A 22,429-nucleotide genomic window follows, 5' to 3' on the forward strand; every position below is an offset into this window, starting at 1 on the left:
ATACCTCAAGGACACCTTTTTTCTTAGGCATTCTATGGGCATCCAAAGAGTTCTTTAAGTCAGTGAGAGATGAGGTCTTCAATATAAAACACAGAACAATACAGATATTCATCCTTTAAAATGAATCACAAATGGCTAATATATACATGAGTGATTCAGAAGATAAAACATTGTAATTTCTTATTAATGTGATATTACAGTGCTCAAAGTCAAAAACACTTCAAAGTTAATCTGATCCCACTCTTAAGAAAAGTCAGATCCTGCCTGGCGTGGTGACACACACCTTTAATCCCAGCACTTGGGAAGCCTAGGAAGAAGGATCACTGTGAGTTCAAGGCCACCCTAAGACTTATACAGAGTGAATTCCAGGTACGCCTGGGCTAGAGCAAGACCCTAGAAAAATCAACAACAGTCAAAATCTGTGCATTAGCTTTTAAATTTTTATTTACTTTTTTGAAAATAGTCTCATATTTGGCCTTTACAGTAAATTTTTCCCCTGGGGAGACACATATACATGTCTTCACCCCCAGTACGACTGAGATGGCACAGCCAAGTACAACTGCACCAGTACCAGTTTGGTGAACCAGTGAGATTGTTGTGGTCTCTTACAGAGCATGGACAGCGGTCTCTTTACAGGAACATGGAGCCCCCAAAGCAGCCACTTCAATGGTGCTCCCTATACTAAGATGACTCCTTGGATGTTCCTCCCTAACTCTTGGGGTTAAGGGCTTACTTCAAGAGCATGAGCACCTCATAGCAGCCATACCTGAGAACTGTCATCCCATCCTGAATGAGGACTTCCCCGGGCCCAGATACTTCCTGTCCCCGTCCAGGAGTAGGAGGCCACAGATCAGCCCTTCAATGGAGCTCACCATGGAGGGATCACCCTGCAGATACTCCTCTCTCAGCCTGGGGGTGAGGCTCACCTAGAGACCATGGAGAGTTCAAAGAACCAGCTTAGATGGAGTTTACTGTGTCCTGACCATTTTCCCTCTATATAGTCATGAGATCTCAGGGTTGACTGTTTACAGCTGGCACAGGGGCACCTGAGATCTCGGAGGCGGGGGTAGGGGCTGGGTCTGACGATACGTCCCACAACTTCTCTTGTGAGTTGCCCCACCTGCTTTTGATAAGGCTGGCAAAATTGTTTACTGCTTTCAATGCATAGGAATTATTCCATACAAGTTTCTCAGACTGGCTTCAAACTCCTGGGCTCATGTGAACCTCTTGCCTCAGAGTCTTGAGCATCTTGACCACACATGGATCTTGCCATCCCTGGATCCACACCTTTTCAATACCTGCTTTTAAAAAGAAAAGGCAGGGGGAAAATGGCAGCCTGGTGTGGTTGTGTACTCCTGCAGTCCGAGCACTCAGAGGCTGAAGCAAGAGAATTTTGAGTTTAAGCCAGCCGAATCTACATAGTGAGAACTTGCCAAAAAAAAAATTACAAAAAGAAAGCAGGGTTAAGGGAAGGGAGAAGGGAAAGCATAAGGTAGAGAGCCAGGGAGGAATCAGTGGTTAGAGCACTTTCCCAGCATGCCCAAGGCCCTGTGTTCCATTCCAAGCACCAGACAAATACAAAAATAAATAAATACAATAATGAGCCCCAGTCTAAAATACTGGATCTACTAAGCAAAAGAAAAAATATTATACTAAGGAGGCAGTAGCAATAAATTTTAAGCTTTCTGTGTGTTCTCCACATTATGCCTGCAATACTCCTAAGTTATCTCCAAATATGAAAACACCACAAAGTCCCAGTGAGGTAGTGGAAGTCTACACCCCACTCTGCAGAATCATGGACCCTTGTGGATGAGATGAACGTATTACCCTAAAATCTCTAACCAAAGGCAAAGTTTATGAATAAAGCATGTCTAAACAATAATTGTATATCATGCTATAAAATCATTGTTCTGCCTTCTGTAATGGGTATGAAGGAGTCCTGAAGTGGAAAGAAAGAAGCAATCTAAATGAGCTGAGCCAAAGATACATTTTCTAAAGGGTTAACCATAAAATTATGAAGTGACTTGTTTCTGTGGTGGAGACAAGAAAACAAGTCAACAGAAGACCTTATAATTAGTGGGTTTATCATTCATTCCTTTGTATATCTGTGGTTTTCTATGCCAACTCATGTTTTTCTTAAACCAATGACTCTAGATTTCCTAATTCTTGCAGCTACATGGAAAGATTAGAATAGGGTTATAGTAGCACCACTTTGTTTACTGTTTTTGTTTTCTTTTTGTTGTGACTGGGTTTGTTTTGCATCCTGCTCTTCAAGAGCTGTATATATGGAGAAGGGTTCACTGAAATCAGCAGGGTGTTCTACATTTACCTCACATGCTCTAACTGTCAGCAAGCATTGGATAGTTTGGAGACTAGAGAGATGGTTTCACGGTTAAGGTACTTGCTGGCAAAGCCAAAGGACTGAGTTCGTTTGCAGTGGCTGGAGACCCTGATGTGCCCATTTTTTCTCTCTCTCTCTTCTCCCTTCTCTCTCTCTTCTTTCTTTCTCTCTCTGCTTGCAAATAAATAAATAACATATTTTTTTAATTAGATAGTTTTTTTACACCATGAACAAAAGCTAAATCAAAGAGGATCACAGACCTAAAAATAAGAATTAAAACTAAAAAACCTGGAAGAAAACATAGGTATCAAATTTTTTAACCTTGAGTTAGGTAGTAGTCTCTTAGCTAAAATATCAAAACCATAAGCAACAAAATAATAAATTGATAAACTTACTTCATTAAGATTAAAAAAAAAACTGTGTGATACAAATGATATGGTCAAGAAAGAAAACACGAAAAAGAGTGTGTAGGGCTGGAGAGATGGCTTAACAGTTAAGGTGCTTACCTGCTAAGTCTAAAGACCCAGGTTCTATTCCTCAGTATCCACATAAGCCAGATGCACAAGGTGGCACATGCATCTACACTTTGTTTGCAGTGATTAGAGGCCCCGGTACACCTATTCTCATTCTCTCTCTCTTTATCTGCCTCTTTCTTTCTCTCTCTTAAATAGCATATTTTTTACAAAGGGTATGTGAAGTAAAAGTAAAGTATTGTGCCAGGTGCGGCATAACACGCATTTAATCCCAGCACTTGGGAGGCAGAGGTGGGGGGACTGCCGTGAGTTAAAGACTACATGTGAGGTTTTCCTCTAGCCTCTACCTGCACATATGCACACAGGCATGCACAACCGCACGTGTACCCACACACATTAAACAAACAAAAATTAAAATAAAAAGGGAACAAGTATCAAAGAAGCATAAATTCACTACAGTGAAAGAAAAAGAGGACTATAACAGACAAAATACGGCAAAAGTCACAACCCCAAATAAACCTAGAAGGCCAGAGTTGTTCTAAAAGGAGGACCACAGAAGCTACGGTTGGCAGGTATTTATACCTGGCATGTAAAGAACAGGTTTCACGCTGATTAAATAACTGACAAATAACTGACAAAACATCTTCCCACAATAGCCATACTCCCCCGTTCTGCTACGCAGAGGTGGTTTCCACCAGGCACCTTTCACTAGTATGTATCCAGCATGTTGCCTATGCTTGTCCAAAAGCTCTGCCCTGCTGTACTGACAGGAAATGCCTGGTGGCAACACGTTTTTCAGACATATCAGAAACCCTCATCTGTAGTCGGAAATACAAATCTTCAATCACATCTACTAGTAGAAAAATAAAATCCACTAACACTTGAGGAAAAAGAGCAGTTGTGAGCTGGAGAGATGCCTTTCAATTAAGTGCTTGCTTGTGAAGCCTAAGGACCCCGGTTCGAGGCTCAATTCCCCAGGACCCACGTAAGCCAGATGCACAAAAGGGTGCATGCATCTGAAGTTTGTTTTCAGTGGTTGGGAGCCCTGGTGTGCCCATTCTCTCTCTCCCTCTTTACCTGCTTCTCTCTCTCTGTCACTCTTAAATAAATAAATAAAAATGAACAGAAATAAAAAGAGTTTTCACGAAAAGTTCTGAGATTGACTGAAACAGAACTGACACAGGAGAAAGTATAACTTCAGGAAACAGAAGGTAATATTAGAAAATGAATTCCAATTAAGTCTTTTGATATTGATGTGTCCACAAAAGAACAATGAAAAGTTAAATGGGAAAGAGATTAAAATTAAAAACAATTATCAAAACAGATTTCATATGAAAGAATGTCAGATGATATTTTTAAATAAATAAAATCCAATAAATACAAGGAAGACAAATCAAATCCGAGAGAAGCAATAGCCAGCAAATGAGAATTTCAGAAGTAAACACCAAGAAGCAAGGAAAGGGGGAATAATAGAGTGATGGTAGATAGAACAAGTATTTCAAACACTGAGAGAAGACAGGGCTCCACAAGAGTCCCTTAGGAACAAGACTCACCCTCTGGACACACAGGAGGGCAACATGAAGAATGTCTGGACAGCGTTCAGAGAGAAAGACTAGATATCAGAGTGGCATCAGTACCCAGGGATGCCAATAGGCAGTAAAGCCAGGCCTGCAGAGGAGCAAAGGGATCAGGAAAATGTAGCACAGGAACAAAATTTTCAAACATGTAAAGCTTTAGGAATTTTACCAATTTCAGACCTTATAAAGATTACCAAAGAGGTACTTAAGCCAAAAGAGGAATCCAAGAATGAGGTGTACAATCCAACCAAGAAACACTGCGTCTAACAAGGAGTGCAAGAAAGAACCCTGCTTACGTCTGAGAGAGCAAGCTGTGTAAAGGCCTAGAAAATTGTTGGCACAAATTAAATGAAACTGTCAGAAGGTTAAGATGAGAAGTATATGAGAAGAAGAAATGGATTCATCTTACAAATAACGTAGTAAACTATAACAGTCTATCAGTAGAGTCTAACAGTTTTCTGGGCCCCTTCCCAGCTCCTTCCTCCTTTGTTATAACGAGTCGTGTCCATGAGCAGTAGAGGCTGTGCACACAGGCTCTATGTCTCTTGTTGTAGTAAAAGTATAAGAGAGTGTGTTATGGTTATGAGACAGAACACAAGAGTCATAAGCAGCTCGTGGAAAAGCAAAGGTAAGTACAGAGACCATTCATCCTCATCTTCCATTAGATGACTGCTTAGAATAGAACCAGCCAAAGAAATGGAGATTCATGTACTAATATTTAAAACCAAAATGTAACCAAGCAACAAGCAAACTACAATGAAAGAAAAGCACAACTATTTGGATGAAAGGAGTGAGCCACATTCTTCATTTATTTATTTTAAAAAATTAATAGGGCTAGGGAGATATCTCTGAGGTTAAGGGTACTTGCTGGTAAGGCCTGATGGCCCAGGTTCAATTCCACAGGGCCCACATAAAGCACAGAGTGACACATCTGGAGGTTGGTTTCAATGCTGGAAGGCCCTGATTGCATAACCCCCCAACTCTGATTACAAGTAAATAAAAGTATTTTAGAAGAATTATTTAGCATATTATCTATGAGGCAATTATCAGAAAACTTACAAAAACAAAATAAAGAAAATGTAAAAAATGAGGAAATAGCAACAGTCATAACTCACTGTAACTAGAAACAGACAGAACTTAAGTAGAACTGGTGGCATGGCGTCTTGATTAGGAGTTAAGAGTCAGCGTTTGTGAGTATGTGAAGAGAAAACGGTTTAGAGAAAAAACTGTTAATAGTGGAGCCCTAGGAAATGCGATGGGGAGGGGCAAGAGAGGGCCATCCGTCTTCAGTAAAGGTTGCGTTTCTCAGACTGTACGCACATATTATTTTGGTAATAACTAAAATTTACAGTTTTAAATAGCATTTATTTTGAAGTAAAATTAGGGGCTGGGAGATGGCTCAGAAAGGAAAGTGTTATGTAAGCATGAGGAACTGAGTTTAGATCCCAAGTACCCACATAAAAGCTGGGTAGAAGAGTGTGGGTCTGTTGCCCCAGAGCTTGGGGGATGGAGGCACTAGTGATTGCCGGCTATCTAGTTTAACCAAATGGGTGAATTCTAGATTCTGTGAGAGATCCTGTCTATAAAAGTAAGTTAGAGGGTAGCTGAGGAAGACATCAAGTTCTGGCATCCACATGCATACACATATATGTGTAAACACACACACAAATACACTACACACATATACTCATACAACAAAATGAAAATGTCTACATCTTGAGAAATAAAAGCTAATCAACCCATTTTTTTCTATTATATTTAGTACAGGGTTTAAGATAAGCAATGCTAAATAAAGAGAGTGTAAGCTATACCATCCACAGATTGTAGAGAAAAACAGAAAAATCTTTATGTTAAGTAATTTGCTAAATTGGAATTTTCATCTTACTTAAATCTGAAAACAACCCTGCTGGGCTGGGTGGGGCATGTCCATTATCCCAATACTTAGGAGGGGGCAACAAGAGGACTGTGAGTTAGCAGTGAGCCTGGGTACACAACACAACCCTATCTTAAAAAAATCCAAATAAATAATGCAACAAATAAATAAATACAAAATAGAGAACAAAGTTATTACTATGGCCTAAAATAATGCCTGGCGCTAAGTAGGCAACAGTCCCCCATTAGTAAGCACTGGAGAAATAGGCGTGCCCTTTTAATGGGAAAACAGAAAAGACCCCAGAAGTCAACTACCAAAATGAAACCATAGTACTTGGAATTCAAGGTTTTCTTTTGTTTCTTCCTTTTAACTTGCCTACAGAAAGCATCTGATAAGAAAGAGGAAAAGGGGGATCAAAAGAGGAGTTCATCAATCTCTACTTCAAAAAACAAATACAAACCCAGCAATGTGGAGACGTAACATGTCTAATGACATCTTTCTACTTCACTAACTGTGTTTTATATTTTCTACAAGTGATACTGGCTCTTTCTTAAGTATGCATATCCCTTCTTCATACTCTCCTGTTTTATCATATTGGTTTCTTTTCCCAATTTTATCCTTACATAAGACCATTTTCGGTCCAGAGTCTTCAGTGGTCTCTGGTTCTTTGGGCACTGATTTCTCTGTTGTGTCTGCTGACTCTCCCTCCTGAGGAAGCTCTCTCCATTATGCAGCTGGCAGGACTTATTGTGAGCTCGTCATTTTGGGATATTTTACTTATTAACATGTCCTTAACTGTGAAAGTGTCCTCTATGGCAGCTTCGTATTTAATCCAGCCACGGTTTGTAAAGCTTCAAAAAGTTTCTTATCCATGTCTAGACATTGCATGACAGCACACTTAGGAACCCTGCCCAAAACCTGAAAGTTTTTAAACCATGTAAAATTTTTCTAGCTACAACTTTTTAAAAAGTGCCCAATATTATATAAACTCCATGCCAGATTTCTGTTTTGTGAGGCTGGTGACCACCTGAATTATTCTCGTTGGTGCAAAACGTCTTCCCTGTGATCCACTCATGAGTGTATTTTTGCTTTACTCTCCGAGTTTGAGGTTTTTTTGTATAGAATCAGAAACCTCCTTTCTTTCAAGTTCTCCTATCTACATTACTTGGGGTCTGTTGCTGTTTTCTCCTGCTCCTATCAGCTCAATATACCATGTTGCAAAAAGTCTCTAAAGATACTCAACATTCACGTTTTAAAGGGAGTTTATTGGAAACTAGTTTATGTTAAAAACCTTTTATGGGCTGGAGAGATAGCTTAGCAGTTAAGGGCTTGCCTGTGAAGCCTAACGACCCCGGTTCGAGGCTCGGTTCCCCAGGTCCCACGTTACCCAGATGCACAAGGGGCGCATGCGTCTGGAGTTCGTTTGCAGAGGCTGGAAGCCCTGGCGCGCCCATTCTCTCTCTCTTCCTCTATCTGTCTTTCTCTCTGTGTCTGTCGCTCTCAAATAAATAAAATTTAAAAAAAAAAAACCTTTTATACTTGGTTATACTATTAACTCAACTGTGTAAGAGAACTGTTAGTTTGGGTACACTTCCCAAAAATAATAAATGTGAAAAACAAGAGGGACAAGATAGTGGACTTAAAACATAAAAATAACATTCAATCATTTAATTAGGCTCAATAGGAAAAAGATCCTCATATTTTATCAACATACTCAAGATATGTTTCTAAAATTTCTTTGCTTGTAAGTATATCTATAATATATTTAAATTATAATATCATATATATACACATATATGTAAATTCCAAGGACTTATAAAACATTGGTCTTGAACTGATACTGTCTTCAGCATGTATAACTGCATTTTATATTCTCCTTTCCTTATTCTTTGCTTCTACTGTTTAAATTTTCATTCATATTGTTCATATTGCATTAACATAATCCTCATCAAAAAAACTTTTAACAATGATGAACTATTAACAGCAATAAAAACATCAAACATGATTAGGAGCCAAGGACTTGTGGAGTGCATTCTCGTTTCTTTCCTCACAAACACTCAGTTTTGTTGGTTACAAGACCAGATCTCAAAGTCGTCTTTCTCTGAGAAATGAATCCAATATATACTTCATTCTAAATGCCAATCCCAGTACTTGAGAGACTAAGGTAAGAGAATCACTGTGAGTTCAAGGTCAGTCTGGACTGCAGAAAAGATTCCAATTACAGTGAGACTCTAGTTTAACAAAATAAAACAATTAAAGTTAAAAAAGAAAATATAAGTGTTGAAATGTATCACACAAAGTCTATACCCCCTGTGCTATTCATGTCCTCATTTAATCATCTACTCTTTTGATGAAGAAAGTATAACCTCAGAAACCTATTCTGCTTGCTTTTCCAAAGGAAGAGCCATAAGAGCAGGCTAGGAACATTCATATCCAAGTCTTTGCATGAGATAAGTTTTCATTTCTCTTGGGTAAATATTGAGGAATAAAATGGTGGCATGGTATACAAGGTATATACTTAACATAACTGTTAGTCAAACATTTACACTCCTACCACTACTGTGTAAGAATTTTATTGTCTCTACTTTCTTCCCAACACCACCAGGACTAATGCAAAATTAAATTTAGCCATCCTAATGGATGTACAGTGATGTTTTGTTAGGATTTCAATCTCTACTCCCCAAATAAAATTTAGCATGTATATAGAGAAATGAAATCTGCAGGGAAAAATGAATGAAATGGAAGGAAAATATTATATTAAATGAGGTGGGGAAAGACAGACAACAACTTGGGCCCTTAGATGCTACCTTAGGGATTCTTTAAAAACTTCATGCTAAAGTATACTCTTATCTGACTACTTGGAAAAATTATGCCAGTTATATAAGCACAGAAAATCAGAGAGGAATGGTATGGAGTAGGATGTCTAGTGGTGGCACTGTCACCCAATCTCAAATGAATGTTGGCTTGACCAGCCCCAGTTTAATCACCTACCTCTAGTGACTCATTGTCTCCTCACTAAAGTCATATTGTAACTGCTGTCACACCTATAGCCCAGGGCCTCTCAACAATTGCCAACTCTAGCTGCTGAACAGCTCCTAAAGCCTGGACCACCTGCCATAAAGTAACAAGGAACACAAACTCGAGAAACATGTCTATGGCTTTCCTCTTCATTACACTGATACACAAATTATGAAAATGCAAGTCTTCATTTCCAGCTAAGGGACTCTTCCCACTGATCATGTCAGTGGGAGATGCTATCCAACACTACCACCAGTAGACAGGAGTTATCTCCATGGGGACCTCCTTAAAGGTACAGCCAGATTCTTAACTACACCACAGAAAATAATTTTTAGGATTAGTTGGAAGGAAGAAAAGTTACTGGGTTTAAGTAGAGAACGCATATGTTTTAGATTTAACTGCAGACATTCAGTCCAAGAGAGATACTTAAGTGTCATTAAAATGGCTATATACACATAGACACACATATGATTCTATATTTTTTAAAGTTACATATTACACGATTTTGCATTGGAGAGATGGCACAGCAGTTAAGGTGCTTGCCTGCAATGCCTAAGGACCTGGGTTTGATTCCTCAGTACCCATGCAGTGAGGCATGCATCTGGAGATCGTCTGCAGTGGCCAGATGCCCTGGCATGTCAATTCTGTCCACCTGTCTCTCAAAAATAAATTAACTGGGCAGAAGAGGTGGCTTAGTGGTTAAAGTGCTTGCCTGTGAAAACTAAGAACTCATGTTAGAATCTCCAGGTCCCACACAGATAGACACACAGTGATACAAAAGAGCACAATGTCACACAAGTGCACAAGGGTGCACACATGCCTGGAGTTCGTTAGCACTGGTTGCAGGCCCTTTTGTGCGTTCACGCGCTCCCCCCTCTAGAATAAATAAACAGGGCTAGGGAGATAGCTTAGTAGTTAAGGTGCTTGCTGCAAAGCCTAACAATGTGGGTTTGACTCCCCTGCCCCAGTACCAATCTAAAGCCAGATGTACAAAGTGGCACATGCATCTGGAGGTGTTTTGCAATGGCTGGAGGCCCTTGCATGCCCATGCCCATGCCCATGCCCATTCATATTCTCTCTCTCTCTCTCTCTCTCTCTCTTTCTCTCTCTCTCTCTCTCTCTCTTCTCTCCTCTTTGTCTCTCTCAGCTTGCAATTAAATGAATAAAATTATTTAAAATAAACTAATAAAATCCCAACAAGGTATGAAGACAAATCAAGGTTCAAAAAATTAAGCAATATTTTAAAATTAAGTAAAAATAATATCTGGGTTATGTATCTTAAAGAATTTCCTTATATAAATGAAAATTATAAGGTCTATTGTTAGATTTACGGATTAAAGAGGAATGTTAATCTGGTACAACTCAAGTTGATAAATATTCTGGCTCTAAGTAAGCATAGTTCATTTGTTATTTTTAACAAGTGTTAAGATGTTGGAGATATCTCTTGCAAAGGAAAATATTGTCTCTGTAGATAATTTGCTTTATCATATTTTTAAGGTTTCTGACTCCCCATCAAATTCCAGAGTGAGAGGCTTCTTTATGTTTCCATATCCCCTTAACTATTCTTGTCTTTCCATTGTGTCTCATCACATATTCTCTTGTGCCTTGACATACACTAAGCTCTTGTAACGGATTCAAAAGCCCTGGACTGGGAAACAGCTTGTGAATAATCCTGAACTGTTTTCCCTACAGCCTCTCACCCAAAACTTATACAGAACTCCCTGCAAGCCCAGCGGGGCAGTCATTGCCTTGAATGTCCCTGGGAATAAAACCAACTAACCTCCCCTGGCCCTGACCTAACCAGGCCATTACAAGGCTTTCAAATCTTAGCTGCAGCCTGCACAACATCCTTGGGGTTGCATTTGAAAATGACTATCAGCATTTCTATTTCCTCAGCAGGCTATTTCTGGAGCACTTTGAGATTTATTTCTATTTATTAGAGACAGAGAGAGAGAGAGAGAGAGAATGAGTAAGAATTGGTGCACCAGGGCCTCTAGCCATTGAAAACTTTGGATGCTTGTGCCACCATGTGCATCTGGCTTATGTGAGACCTGGAGAATCAAACCTAGGTCCTTAGGCTTCACAGGCATGTGCCTTAATTGCTAAGCCATCCCTCCAGCCCTGTTTCTGGAGCACTAAAGCTGTTGAAATCACTGTCAAGAAAGAACATAAGGATTGTAGCTGACTAAAAGCCTGCAGAAAATGTGAATAGACTCATAACAGCTTCCAGTTGTTATTTGTCCCATTAAAAAAAAAAAACCTATGCTAACACCCCCAGACTTGCTGCTACCATTGGAAAGAATTCCAAAGCTAATCTCACTCCCATCTGGAAAAGTGGGTAGCCCTAGGTGACCAGGGCCCAGATAGCAGTGAATGCTGGGGAGAATCAAGATCCATCAATAAGACAAGAAAAGATAGCCAACTGCCTAGCATGAGACAAGTCATCACTGTCAAATCTGCCCAGCCCAGGCGACAGCACAGAGGGAGGAAGTGGCCATTTAAACAGACTGCTGCTCTCACGGTTAGCCTGACCTCCTCCTACAGGAAAATGGTGGCATACTGAAGCGGCTCAAAACTAATCAGAGCAGAAATTCAGAGGACAGAGTGTACTCGACAGTGACGGAGACTTATAACATGCCTCTCAAGGCTCAGAGAACATTGTGGAAGAAGGCGCAGAAAGATTCTAAGAGCCACAGGGTGGGAAAGTGTATCCCCAGAATTCCCTATTCCCCCACTGAAACTGACTTGTGCTTTCATGTTAATACCAACACCACCAGTGAGGAGGTCCCTGGGTGGAACTGCATATGGCATATTGGTCATATTCCCATTAGGTTGTTAGCAATATGCTCATATTGAAAAGTTCATAATAATAAATTTTTTTAAAAAAAAAAAAAAACCTATGTTAGGAAAAGGTATGTTGATCAGTCACACTGTCCTATTCTCCTTTTTTTTTTTTTTCGGCCTGTGGTCACCTGAGTTGGAAAAGTGTTTTGATGACAGACATATGCTCCATACAAAAGAACACAAGACACCTTTTGAAATGACAGAAGTTATCATCATTTATTTGTAAAGACGTGAGCACTTTCTAGAAGTAAGCATGAACTTGCATGTTGACACTACTCTTGCAGTAAGCAATAGCGTTAGCTGTCCCTGTTCCAGTTTCCACACGAATCCCTCTTGATTTATCTATTTCACACACTCTTCCAGTCATTTCCTTTCTACCTCCCTAGATGAAACCCAAGCCAGCAGCTGAGAAGACCATTGTGACAGGGCTCCTTTCAAAGCAGTAATTCTTCTGAACTTGTCTCCTGGGGATAATGATGCACATAAACACACCAGTCTCCCTTCAGCTGCTCAAATGTTTTTTTTTGTTTTGTTTTGTTTTGTTTTGTTTTAGTTTTAGTTTTAGTTTTAGTTTTACTGCATCCTTGTGCATGCCACTCTGCCCATGTGAAATGCCCTCTCTCAGACATTCGTCATCTTTAAGATCACAAACTTCTACCTTCTTATGTGAAGTCCAGTGAAAAGTGACTGTCCTTGGGTATGAGGTGAGGAGTCAGTGCCTAGCACATAGTTCCCACTTGTTAACTGTGTAATTGTAAATGAACATTTACTTTACAGATGAGAACACCACCACACCAGAAATAATAGCACCAGCCATTTTTATCAAAACAAATTACTCAAAGTTAAAGTTTTCATTTTGGGATGCCTTAGTATATTTAGGCTGGTAATGCAATAGAAACTACTCAAAACCTATGAGTAAGGAAGAGTCAAACTCATAAATAAGTTACAAGAAATAGACAAGCAATTTATATCATCTATATGCCTAAAATTATGTTTTATCAAATAGCATAAAAACACAATGTGACCTTTAAAAGTAAGGCTAACCAAGAGGTTCAAACAATCTTGTATTGATTATAAGTTGAGAAACTATGACAAGTCAGATTATTTTTAAAATAATTTTTTATGTATGTAAAAATTTCAATATGTTAAAATATGAATAGGTGTGTGTGTGTAACGTTTTATTTATTTGCAAGAAGGACAGAGAGAGAAAAAGAATAGTTACACCAGGGCCTCTAACCACTACAAGCGAACTCCAGATACATGCACCAGTTATTGTATCTGTCTTTATGTGGGTCCTGGGAAACCAAACCTGAGTCAGTCATTAGGAACTGTAGGCAAGCACCTTAAGTGCTAAGCCATGTTTCCAGCCCCATGAATAAATATTTTTAATTCAACAAAAATTGTATGATTATGCATACCTTCTGGGTGTCTTCAAATTTTAGGAAGTTATTATATGATCCCAACTAACATACAAATCTAAAGTATAGAGTCATAATTTTTTTCAATCAATCAGCAACCATATTATATTAAGATTCCTCATAACCCCCCCCAAAAAAAAATCAGGGTTAGATCAGGATTTAGTTAAATACCAAAAGTAAAGTGCACATATACACAATAGTAAATGCAGAAAAAAATCTAATGAGCTATAGTTAATTCCTGACATTTTTAAGTGTCAGAAGCTAAAATTCCTTCAAAGGGCATGTCTTGAAATTACCAAGAACAAGCTATTAGTTAACGTCCACACAAGACTGCGCTAATGAACACTTAGCGCACACAGGTTGCAGAGAAGGAAGTAACGCAAACAGGGGACGAAGACTAAGAGACCATAGTGCTACATCTCTTTTACCTGCAGGAGGATGTTGGGAAACACCAGAATCTGGAGTTTTCTCTTCCGGTTTGCCAAATAGGAACTCGTACTTTGCCTTGGCAACACTCTGGGAATGTGCAGATGCATTGTTAACCCAAACAAATGTCTCTGCCTGCAAAATAAGAACAAAACAAATGCATCATAACAATAATCATATGCAGCTAGAATGATGGCCCAGTGGGTCAAAGCACTTGTTGCACAATCAGGAAGACAAAAATTCAATTCCCAACACCCACTTAAAAGGCTGAAGATAGCCCACAAGCCTATAATCCCAGCACTAGGAGGCAGAGGCAGAAATACTATTGTGGCTTAACTAATCATCCAGTCAAAGCAAATGGTGTGAACCAAAGATTCAGAGAGAGAGACCCTATTTCGAGGCAATGAGGCAATGAGTGATAAGAAAACGAGTGATATGACACGTCCTCCTCTGGCCCCTCTGTGCCCATGTTCACATCTACACAGACCCCCACACACACAAAGTGAAATAAATAATTACAAATAAAACTATACAGCGAGGAAATGAGTAAGCAATCATGACTTGATGCTAGAAAGACTATTTAATCATTCAAAATAAGACAGGAAAATGGCACAAAATTATGTCTATATAAGTACAGAAAAAATGATGCCAGAACATGAAGTCTACATGGAGATACACACATACACAGTTTGCCTCAATGATGAAGCACTTGGTGGGGCACATCTATGGTAAATAAATTTTAAATACATGTTACAATTCAGTAACTAGAAAACTGTATTTTTCTTATAAACATATCATCTTCTATATAATTACCATTACCGAGTCAAAAATATTTCTGCCTGTGTTCTGTTGAGGAACACCAACAAGAAAGTAGTCTTTCTCCAAAAGTAATCAAATTTGTACATAAGAAATGCCATTCAGCAAAATAGGGCATAAACTACCAGGTATCCCATTTATACTGACTGTCTCAGATTTGAGCATCTGTATCCTCTGATTCCTGAAAGGCTCCTATTTGAAGGGAAAACTACAAGTGTTCATATCAGGATTTTGAATTCCTAAGATCTCGTTCCTCACTGCTTTAGGAAACTGCCAAAACTCAATAATGGTTCCCTTCCCTGAACTAGGACTAATTAAAAAGAAGTAACAAGAGAGAATTTGACCTAGACCCACCAGGGAATCATACTCCTACCTCTACCATGAACTGAAATTTTAACAGGATCTGGACATTAACCATGGTGGTTTCTACCCTGATTATGAGATATCTGTTCTCATGTCTGACCAGCAACTGACCATTTCCTCTGGGGACAGTAGCATCAAGGGTTCTAAGAACCACCAAATAAGTACTTCAAAGAACAAACTATTAAGACTTCTATTGCAGCCTTTGGTGCAGAAATGACTGACAATAGTAGAAGGACCAATTACAAGTCCATCATCTCATTACAGGCAAGTTCTTAAACAGTTCCACAACCCTTTGGTCCTAAGCAGCACTATCAACAAGCTATGTTTGCATACTTTTTGCAAACCTTTGAGGTAGTAACTTCTTAAAATAGCTCTGAACTCATTAATGTTCAAAAAGCACAAAATATATCTTTCTGGAAATGCTGTACATTCTTCCTAAAATAATGTGCTTGATGATTCCAGGATAATTACCTTTTTTCCCCAAAAGAGAGGAAATACTGGATGTTTTTGGAGTGTTTCAGGCTGGTAAAAAAGGAACTTGCCAAGGGGCTCCCATAGAAGGTGCCCTAATTTGAGATGTTCATGGAAGGCTCTTTCTGAGGATGTATTATCTGGAAAAATGAAGATGAGAGGCTGGGGAAGGACAGCAATGCCCCACTAGGTGGAAAGAAGGCAATTTGCATGAAGCAATCTACTAGCCTACACCAATAATGAGAGCACATCAGTGTGAACAGAAGAGGAGGTGACAGGGATGGTTGAGAGACTGTCAGGGAGAGCAGCACTGCTCACAGAGGCGGCCTACACACTCAGGGTGTGCAACTATGGAAGAGGAAAGAACATTTTAACCAAGCGTTGACAGAAAGCCACTGACAGGTAAGTGGTTTATATTTTTAAAGATTATTGTTTCAAGTTTTGCAAGATCACAGGGCTGTCATACATAAAATGAACTGGAAAAAGGAGTTAATCCAACAGAGGGAGTATAGCTCATAATAAGTTGATGGTAATAGGCCAGAGTGTCAAAACTTAAAACAATTTTTTGGGAGGAAATTCTAAATGATTTTCTAATCAGCCAGATTCAAGGAATGAGGGGGAAAAAAGAAATCAAGGAGTTAAAAATATTTTATTTATTTACTTGCAAGTAGAGTGCGAGACAGAGAGAGAGAATGAGCATACAGGCATAGCAAGGCCTTTAACCCCTACAAAGGAACACCAGATGCATGTACCACTGTGTACATGGGCTTACACAGATACTAAGGAATCTAACCCAAGTCATTAGGCTTTGCAGGAAAGCGCCCTACTGTTGAGCTGTTTCTCCGACCCCTCAAACGTAATTTTAATGGATGATATATAACATATCTTCCCGGCCAGACGCCCACATAGCGCAACACATGAATGTCATTTAACGCTCAGAACAATCCTTTGAGATGAGCACTTATTGCCCCATCTCACAGGGGGAGAAAGGAATTTATTAAGCACGTATATAATTTGTCCAAAGTTATATGGACCCTAAACTGTGGGCCCAGATTTGGATCCATATAGTCCAGTTACAGAACTCATAACTCAGAGAATGACTCCCAGGACCAGGCTTCAGCATCTGCTGTATGGGTTAAAATTGGGGAAGAAGGAACATTACCAATAGACTGGACTTGGGTGACCAATTAACCTTGCAAGGCCTCACTAAAATGCCAGAACAGAACTTTTTTTTTTTAAAAAAAAAGGAGACCCATTACTAAGGTGCTAGGAAATATAAAGGGTGCCATCTTCAAACAAAAGCTTCTAGAAATTTTAGGAAGATACTTTTTGGGTTAGTCTCAAAGATTGAGAATTGTTCTTTAAAGGAAGGTTCCACTTGAGCAACAACTTTAACTTCTGGTCCATGGAGAGTTTATCAATAGAACTCTGGAAGTCCAAACTAAGGGGAAAAATACACCCTTAATCTCAAGTAATATTAAAATTAGTATTTCTTAAAAAAAACTGAACAGAGCTAAACACAGTGGCATACACCCTTAATCCCAGCACTCGGGAGGCAGAGGTAGGAGGATCACCATGAGTTCAACACCAACTGAGACTACATAGTGAATTCCAGGTCAGCCTGGGCCAGAGCAAGATCCTACCTCAAAAAAAAAAAAGAACATTAGGCTAGCCAACATGACTGCACGGATGAAGCCCTGGTACACAAGCCTGAGTACACAAGTCAGGTCACCAGAACACGAAAGTGAACGTCCAAATGCTGCCATGCCATGAGCAGAGGTCCTAGACATGAAAAGGAGAGAGCTGGATGAGCACCAGTGCGCGTTTCCCACCTCTGTGGACTGAACATAACCTGACACTCCTGCTGTCATGCCTTTCCCACATGACAAACTGTAACCTGAAATGAACCCCTCTGCCCTTTAAAAAAAGAAATCGAAATTCTGTGTCAAACATCAGTAATCCCAGAATGCCTACACCTATGGCAAGGAGGAGAGTGAGACAGTAGCAGAGACCAGACATTTGTGGGCCACGCAGCCGGGCAAATGCAACACTGAACAAGAAGAGAGATCCTGTTTCAAACCCAGTGGAAGACAAGGACAATTATTTGAAATTGTCTTCAGACCTCCCCAGGCATGCACTGGCATACATTTACCAGTACTCCCACACATGGCCATATACAAAGATACACACAAACTAAACATATTAATAGTATAAAAAACCACAGTATTAGACACAATTGTAACTTTATCACCAACATTTTTAAATCAGGTAGCATTGTAGCAGATATCATAGTCATCCCCACTTTAAAATGACACTAGTTACTATCAACAAAGTAGTAACAACTATCAATAAATTATTATAAAATAGTTATATTAATAAGTATCACAAATGAAATGTTTTCATAGTTACTATATTTGTGGTCTTTTGTACCTACAGGTTCTGAGTCCACAGGTGCAATCAGCTATGTTTCAAAAATATTGTAAAAAGTAATAAAATTACATCTGTGTATATTTTGTTATTATTATAGCCCTAAGAGTATAGCCAATCTGGGCTGGGAAGAGGGCTTAGCAGTTAGAGCACTTGCAGCTTAAGTATGAGAGCCTTTCAGGCCATACTGCCAAGCTCAACTCCCCAGAACTCACATAAAAGACGGGCATGTTCTAACACATCTATAACCCCAACTTATGCAAAGAGAGCAGGAAGGGACATGAAGGAGGCAGAGACTGGGGAATTGCAGAATCTCTGAGGCTTCCTGTTGGACAACAGCTCTGGGTTGAGAGAGAGAGAGACCCTATCTAAAGCAATATGTGGATATGCAGTAAGAGACACACCTGACATTCTCCTCTGGCCTCCACATGCACACACATGGGGCATGTGCATGTGCTTCTGCATACACACATGCAGAGACCACACACCATATACAAACACCACCACACATATACTCTACACACACACAAGTATAGCAACTATTTGCATTAAGTTGACATTTTAAGTATAAAAATCTTAAAGCATACAGAAGAATTGTTCAATATTTTTGAACCATAGTTGATTGCACCTGTGGACTCAGAACCTTCAGGTACAGAAGACCAAGAATAGAGTAATTATGAAAACGTTTCATTTGTGATACTTGTTAATAACTATTTTATTTATAAATTTATGTATATATCTTCAGGGACCCTGAAATCAATTCCCCACTGAAAGACGAATAGTTTCCTCTGTAACACAAACACACACTCTCTTTCATATATGTGTGTGTGTGCGTGCGTGCACGCACATGCATGTAATTTTCATGCATTTAAAAAGCACTCCTCTGAATAGATCCAACAATCTAAAAAACTGCTAAAAGAAGCCATAGTACAAAAGGACTATAGGCTCTGCTTTAGGGTACTGTTCCCAAACTATGTAGCATCAATTTGGTTAATCAAGACTACATTTGTATATGAATAGACTTTTACACACACACACACACACACACACACACACACACACACACATAACACACACATAGGGAGAAAGAGAGAGAGAGAGAGAGAGAGAATGCAAGTGAGAGAGAGAAAATTGGGAGGGGATGGAATAAGAATAGAATAAATAGAATAGAATAGAATAGAATAGAATAGAATAGAATAGAATAGAATAGAATAGAATAGAATAGAGCAGAACAGAAGAGAACAGAAAAGAAAAGAACAGAACAGAAAAGAAAAGAAAAGAAAAGAAAAGAAAAGAAAAGAAAAGAAAAGAAAAGAAAAGAAAAGAACAGAACAGAACAGAACAGGAGGAATGGAATAGACTAGACTAGACTAGACTAGAACAGAACAGAATCAAGGAATAGAACAGAAATTATCAGAATAAGCAGCATATAGTAAGGGAAACACCATTTTCTAAAACTTCTAAATCATGTGTTGGTGTGTGTGCGTGTGCGTGTGTGTGTGTGTTTGTACTGGGTCATAATTTAAAGATATCTCTCTATATTGATCATGACCAAAACTGATACACATTGATCTTGGTGGTTGTGCAACTTCGCCTGAGTTGACAAAACTAAAGGCATGCATTAAAACGCATGCTCTGAAGTGTACCTCAGAGCTTCAGATTCAGCTTGTCAAGTGCAGGGCCTGGTAATGTTCATTTTCTAACAATGCTCCAGATAATGCTTATGCTTATTTTATGGAAGAATAAGCAGGAAATCTTGATTTGCTGTCATCTGAGCTGGTCCAAGATGGAGCTAAAGGCTCAGATTCCGGAAATGTACACTGCTTCTCCTACATGTCATACTCTGAATGGTTAGACCCTCAGGATGTAAGTCTGGACAGTGAAGCAGTGCTCTCAGCCCTCAGAGAATCTTACATGACAGAAACATTTTCTGAAGGTCTTCTCCATGTGGAAGTAGCAAGCATGAAAGGGATCTAACCCAGCAAAGGAAATCACATTCTGGCAAATGTGGGGTTTCTACTAGACAACAATCTCACCCAAATCAAGAATCAGTGCCTCCACCCTGCTAAATGAAGGAAAATTAATTATTCTTACATCAGTTATTCTTAAGGATGTGACTTCCAATATCCCTCTTTCCATCCCTTTCAACTCTTCAACCATCATTGCCGCAGGTCTTTGAAACACTCAGCTTGATGAAAGATGCCACGTTATTAACACTACTTTTTTCATTCTGTATTATTAATTCAATAAAATATATTCTTTTTTTATTGCAGTCATTTTAAGAATATAAACTGTATTAGGAAGCATAGAATAAAGCCTGGTGATATTGCTCAATAGCAGCAATATATGTTTGGCCATGAATGACAGCCGGAGTTCAATAGTTAACACCAAAACAAAAGAAAACAAGGTAAGCATCATTAGCACATGGACTAATCTGGACTTAAATCTCAGGTTAATGCCCTCCACCAAAATCTATCTCTGCCATTACCCCTTAAATCTTACACATATGTTTGGACTTCAGATTCCCTGTAATAACCTGAGTTTTGATCAAAATCTGGATACATAGTGTAAGCGCCTGTAATTCCTGCATGCCTTCAACAAGAAGAGAGATGGAAACAGGAGAATCCCTAAGCTTATGGACCAGTTATTGTGGCAAATGCAACGGTGACAAGGGACACTCTGCCTTAAAAGCAAGGTGGAAGGCAAAAAATCAACATTTTCAAGTGGTTCTCGAAACTGTGTCACACACCTTGACAGTAGATTTTCTCTCCCTCTTTCACACACACACACACACACACACACACTCAAAATTACACATGCACAATAAAAAGTACTATAGAAGCTAAACATGGCAGTGACACATGCCTGTTATCCCAGAACGCAGGAAGCTGAGACTGGAGGGTCATCCTGGTCTGCAGAGTAAGACACTGTCTAAAACACAACCAAAATATTCATTGTGACAGAGAGGGCAGGCACTGTGAAAATTTTGTATGAAAGTACCTTCAGTCTACATGTACTAGGTGAATATAAACATAAATATCTCATAATATATAGACAAATACTGTCATATTTAAAAAAAACTTAATACTTATAATTCCAAGAATTTCAGGAAAAGAAACTATGCCTGCACTTGAATAGATGTGCCAGGCCTCTTCTTAACTCTGAAGCACAGTGACTCTTCACTTCTGAACCACCTGCATAAAGATTCCTGAAGGAACAACACACAAATCTCTTGCTTGTAGAAAATTATAATGACATGGTCAGCAACATGCACCACCACTTCTGCAAACAGATACATGCCCAAAATTAAAAGAATGGACAAAACCTTTAATTTGTCATCTTTGCAAATTTACAAAAATTTCCACTTACATTGTCCAAACTGCAACATACCATTGATTATAATTACCAGTTTTAAACAAGAAAGTAAGTACATTTAGGAACAAAACGACTCCGTTGTATAGGTACACATAAAATAGCAAGAAGACAAAGGAGAAAACTGCAAGCAAATTTCAGAAGCAAAAGTAATTTCTGGTGATGTGGCAAGGAAATGTTGGGAGCAGAGCAGACCGAAATTGAGAGCAGGGCTTGAGGCAGGCGTCATGCTCTATTGTTTCCAAATTATCTCAACTTTAATATGATGACTGGAGGATTTGAAAGCCTCTAAATCAGTCAGTTGAGTATTATAAAGTGCCATGAGCCAGAAGAGATTAAAAGCTAAGACTATAAAAATAATATTTCACAACACATTCCAAATGAACATTTAATTTCAACATTGGCACTCCATATTTGATCCTGCTGCACCCCATCTGCCTCCATTCCCCAAGAGCAGTCACGAGCATAGAAACAGGGCACTTCACACACCAACCAATGCAGGCAGGAACCAGAAGTTTGGGGTGGTTGCTACAAAAGGCAGCAGTGAGGGGTGTCAATGCTGAATTGTGTCCTTAATTCATATGTTGCAGCTCTAACCCCCATACTTCATATATGACTATATTTGAAGATGGGGAGGTCTTTTAAAGAAAGGGCCCTAACTCAGTGTGACTAGGGTCCTCCTAAGAAGAAATTAGAATATCAATCGACACAAAGAGCACTTGAAGACACAGGGAGAAGGTGGCCATCTGAGGCCAAGGAGAGATGTCCTTATCAGAATAACTACATACACCAGAATCTAACTAGACTCCTGGTCTCCAGAACTACGAGAAAATTGATTTCAGTATTTGTGACAATCAGCCTATGGTACATTATTCTAGCAGCCTTGCAAACTAACACATTGGGGAAACCTAAAATAATCACAGGTAAAATAAAAGTTGTTTAGGGTGATAGATATCTTAAGCTCTAAGTATATCCTCTTAACCAGGAGAAGGATAAGGGTAATCCACAGG

General features: G+C 39.2%; 1 protein-coding gene across 1 annotated transcript in view; it reads right to left on the reverse strand.

Annotated features, from left to right (window-relative positions):
* Psd3 (pleckstrin and Sec7 domain containing 3) overlaps window positions 1-22,429 on the reverse strand; it is a 352,155-nt gene that overhangs the window by 279,198 nt on the left and 50,528 nt on the right. The window contains exon 2 of the mRNA XM_045131244.1: window positions 13,973-14,105. Within this exon, the coding sequence (XP_044987179.1) occupies window positions 13,973-14,105 (133 nt within the window). The remainder of the gene's footprint in view (window positions 1-13,972; window positions 14,106-22,429) is intronic.

This window comes from Jaculus jaculus, chromosome 12 (genome assembly GCF_020740685.1).
Source record: "Jaculus jaculus isolate mJacJac1 chromosome 12, mJacJac1.mat.Y.cur, whole genome shotgun sequence".
Classification (NCBI taxonomy): Eukaryota; Metazoa; Chordata; class Mammalia; order Rodentia; family Dipodidae; genus Jaculus; species Jaculus jaculus.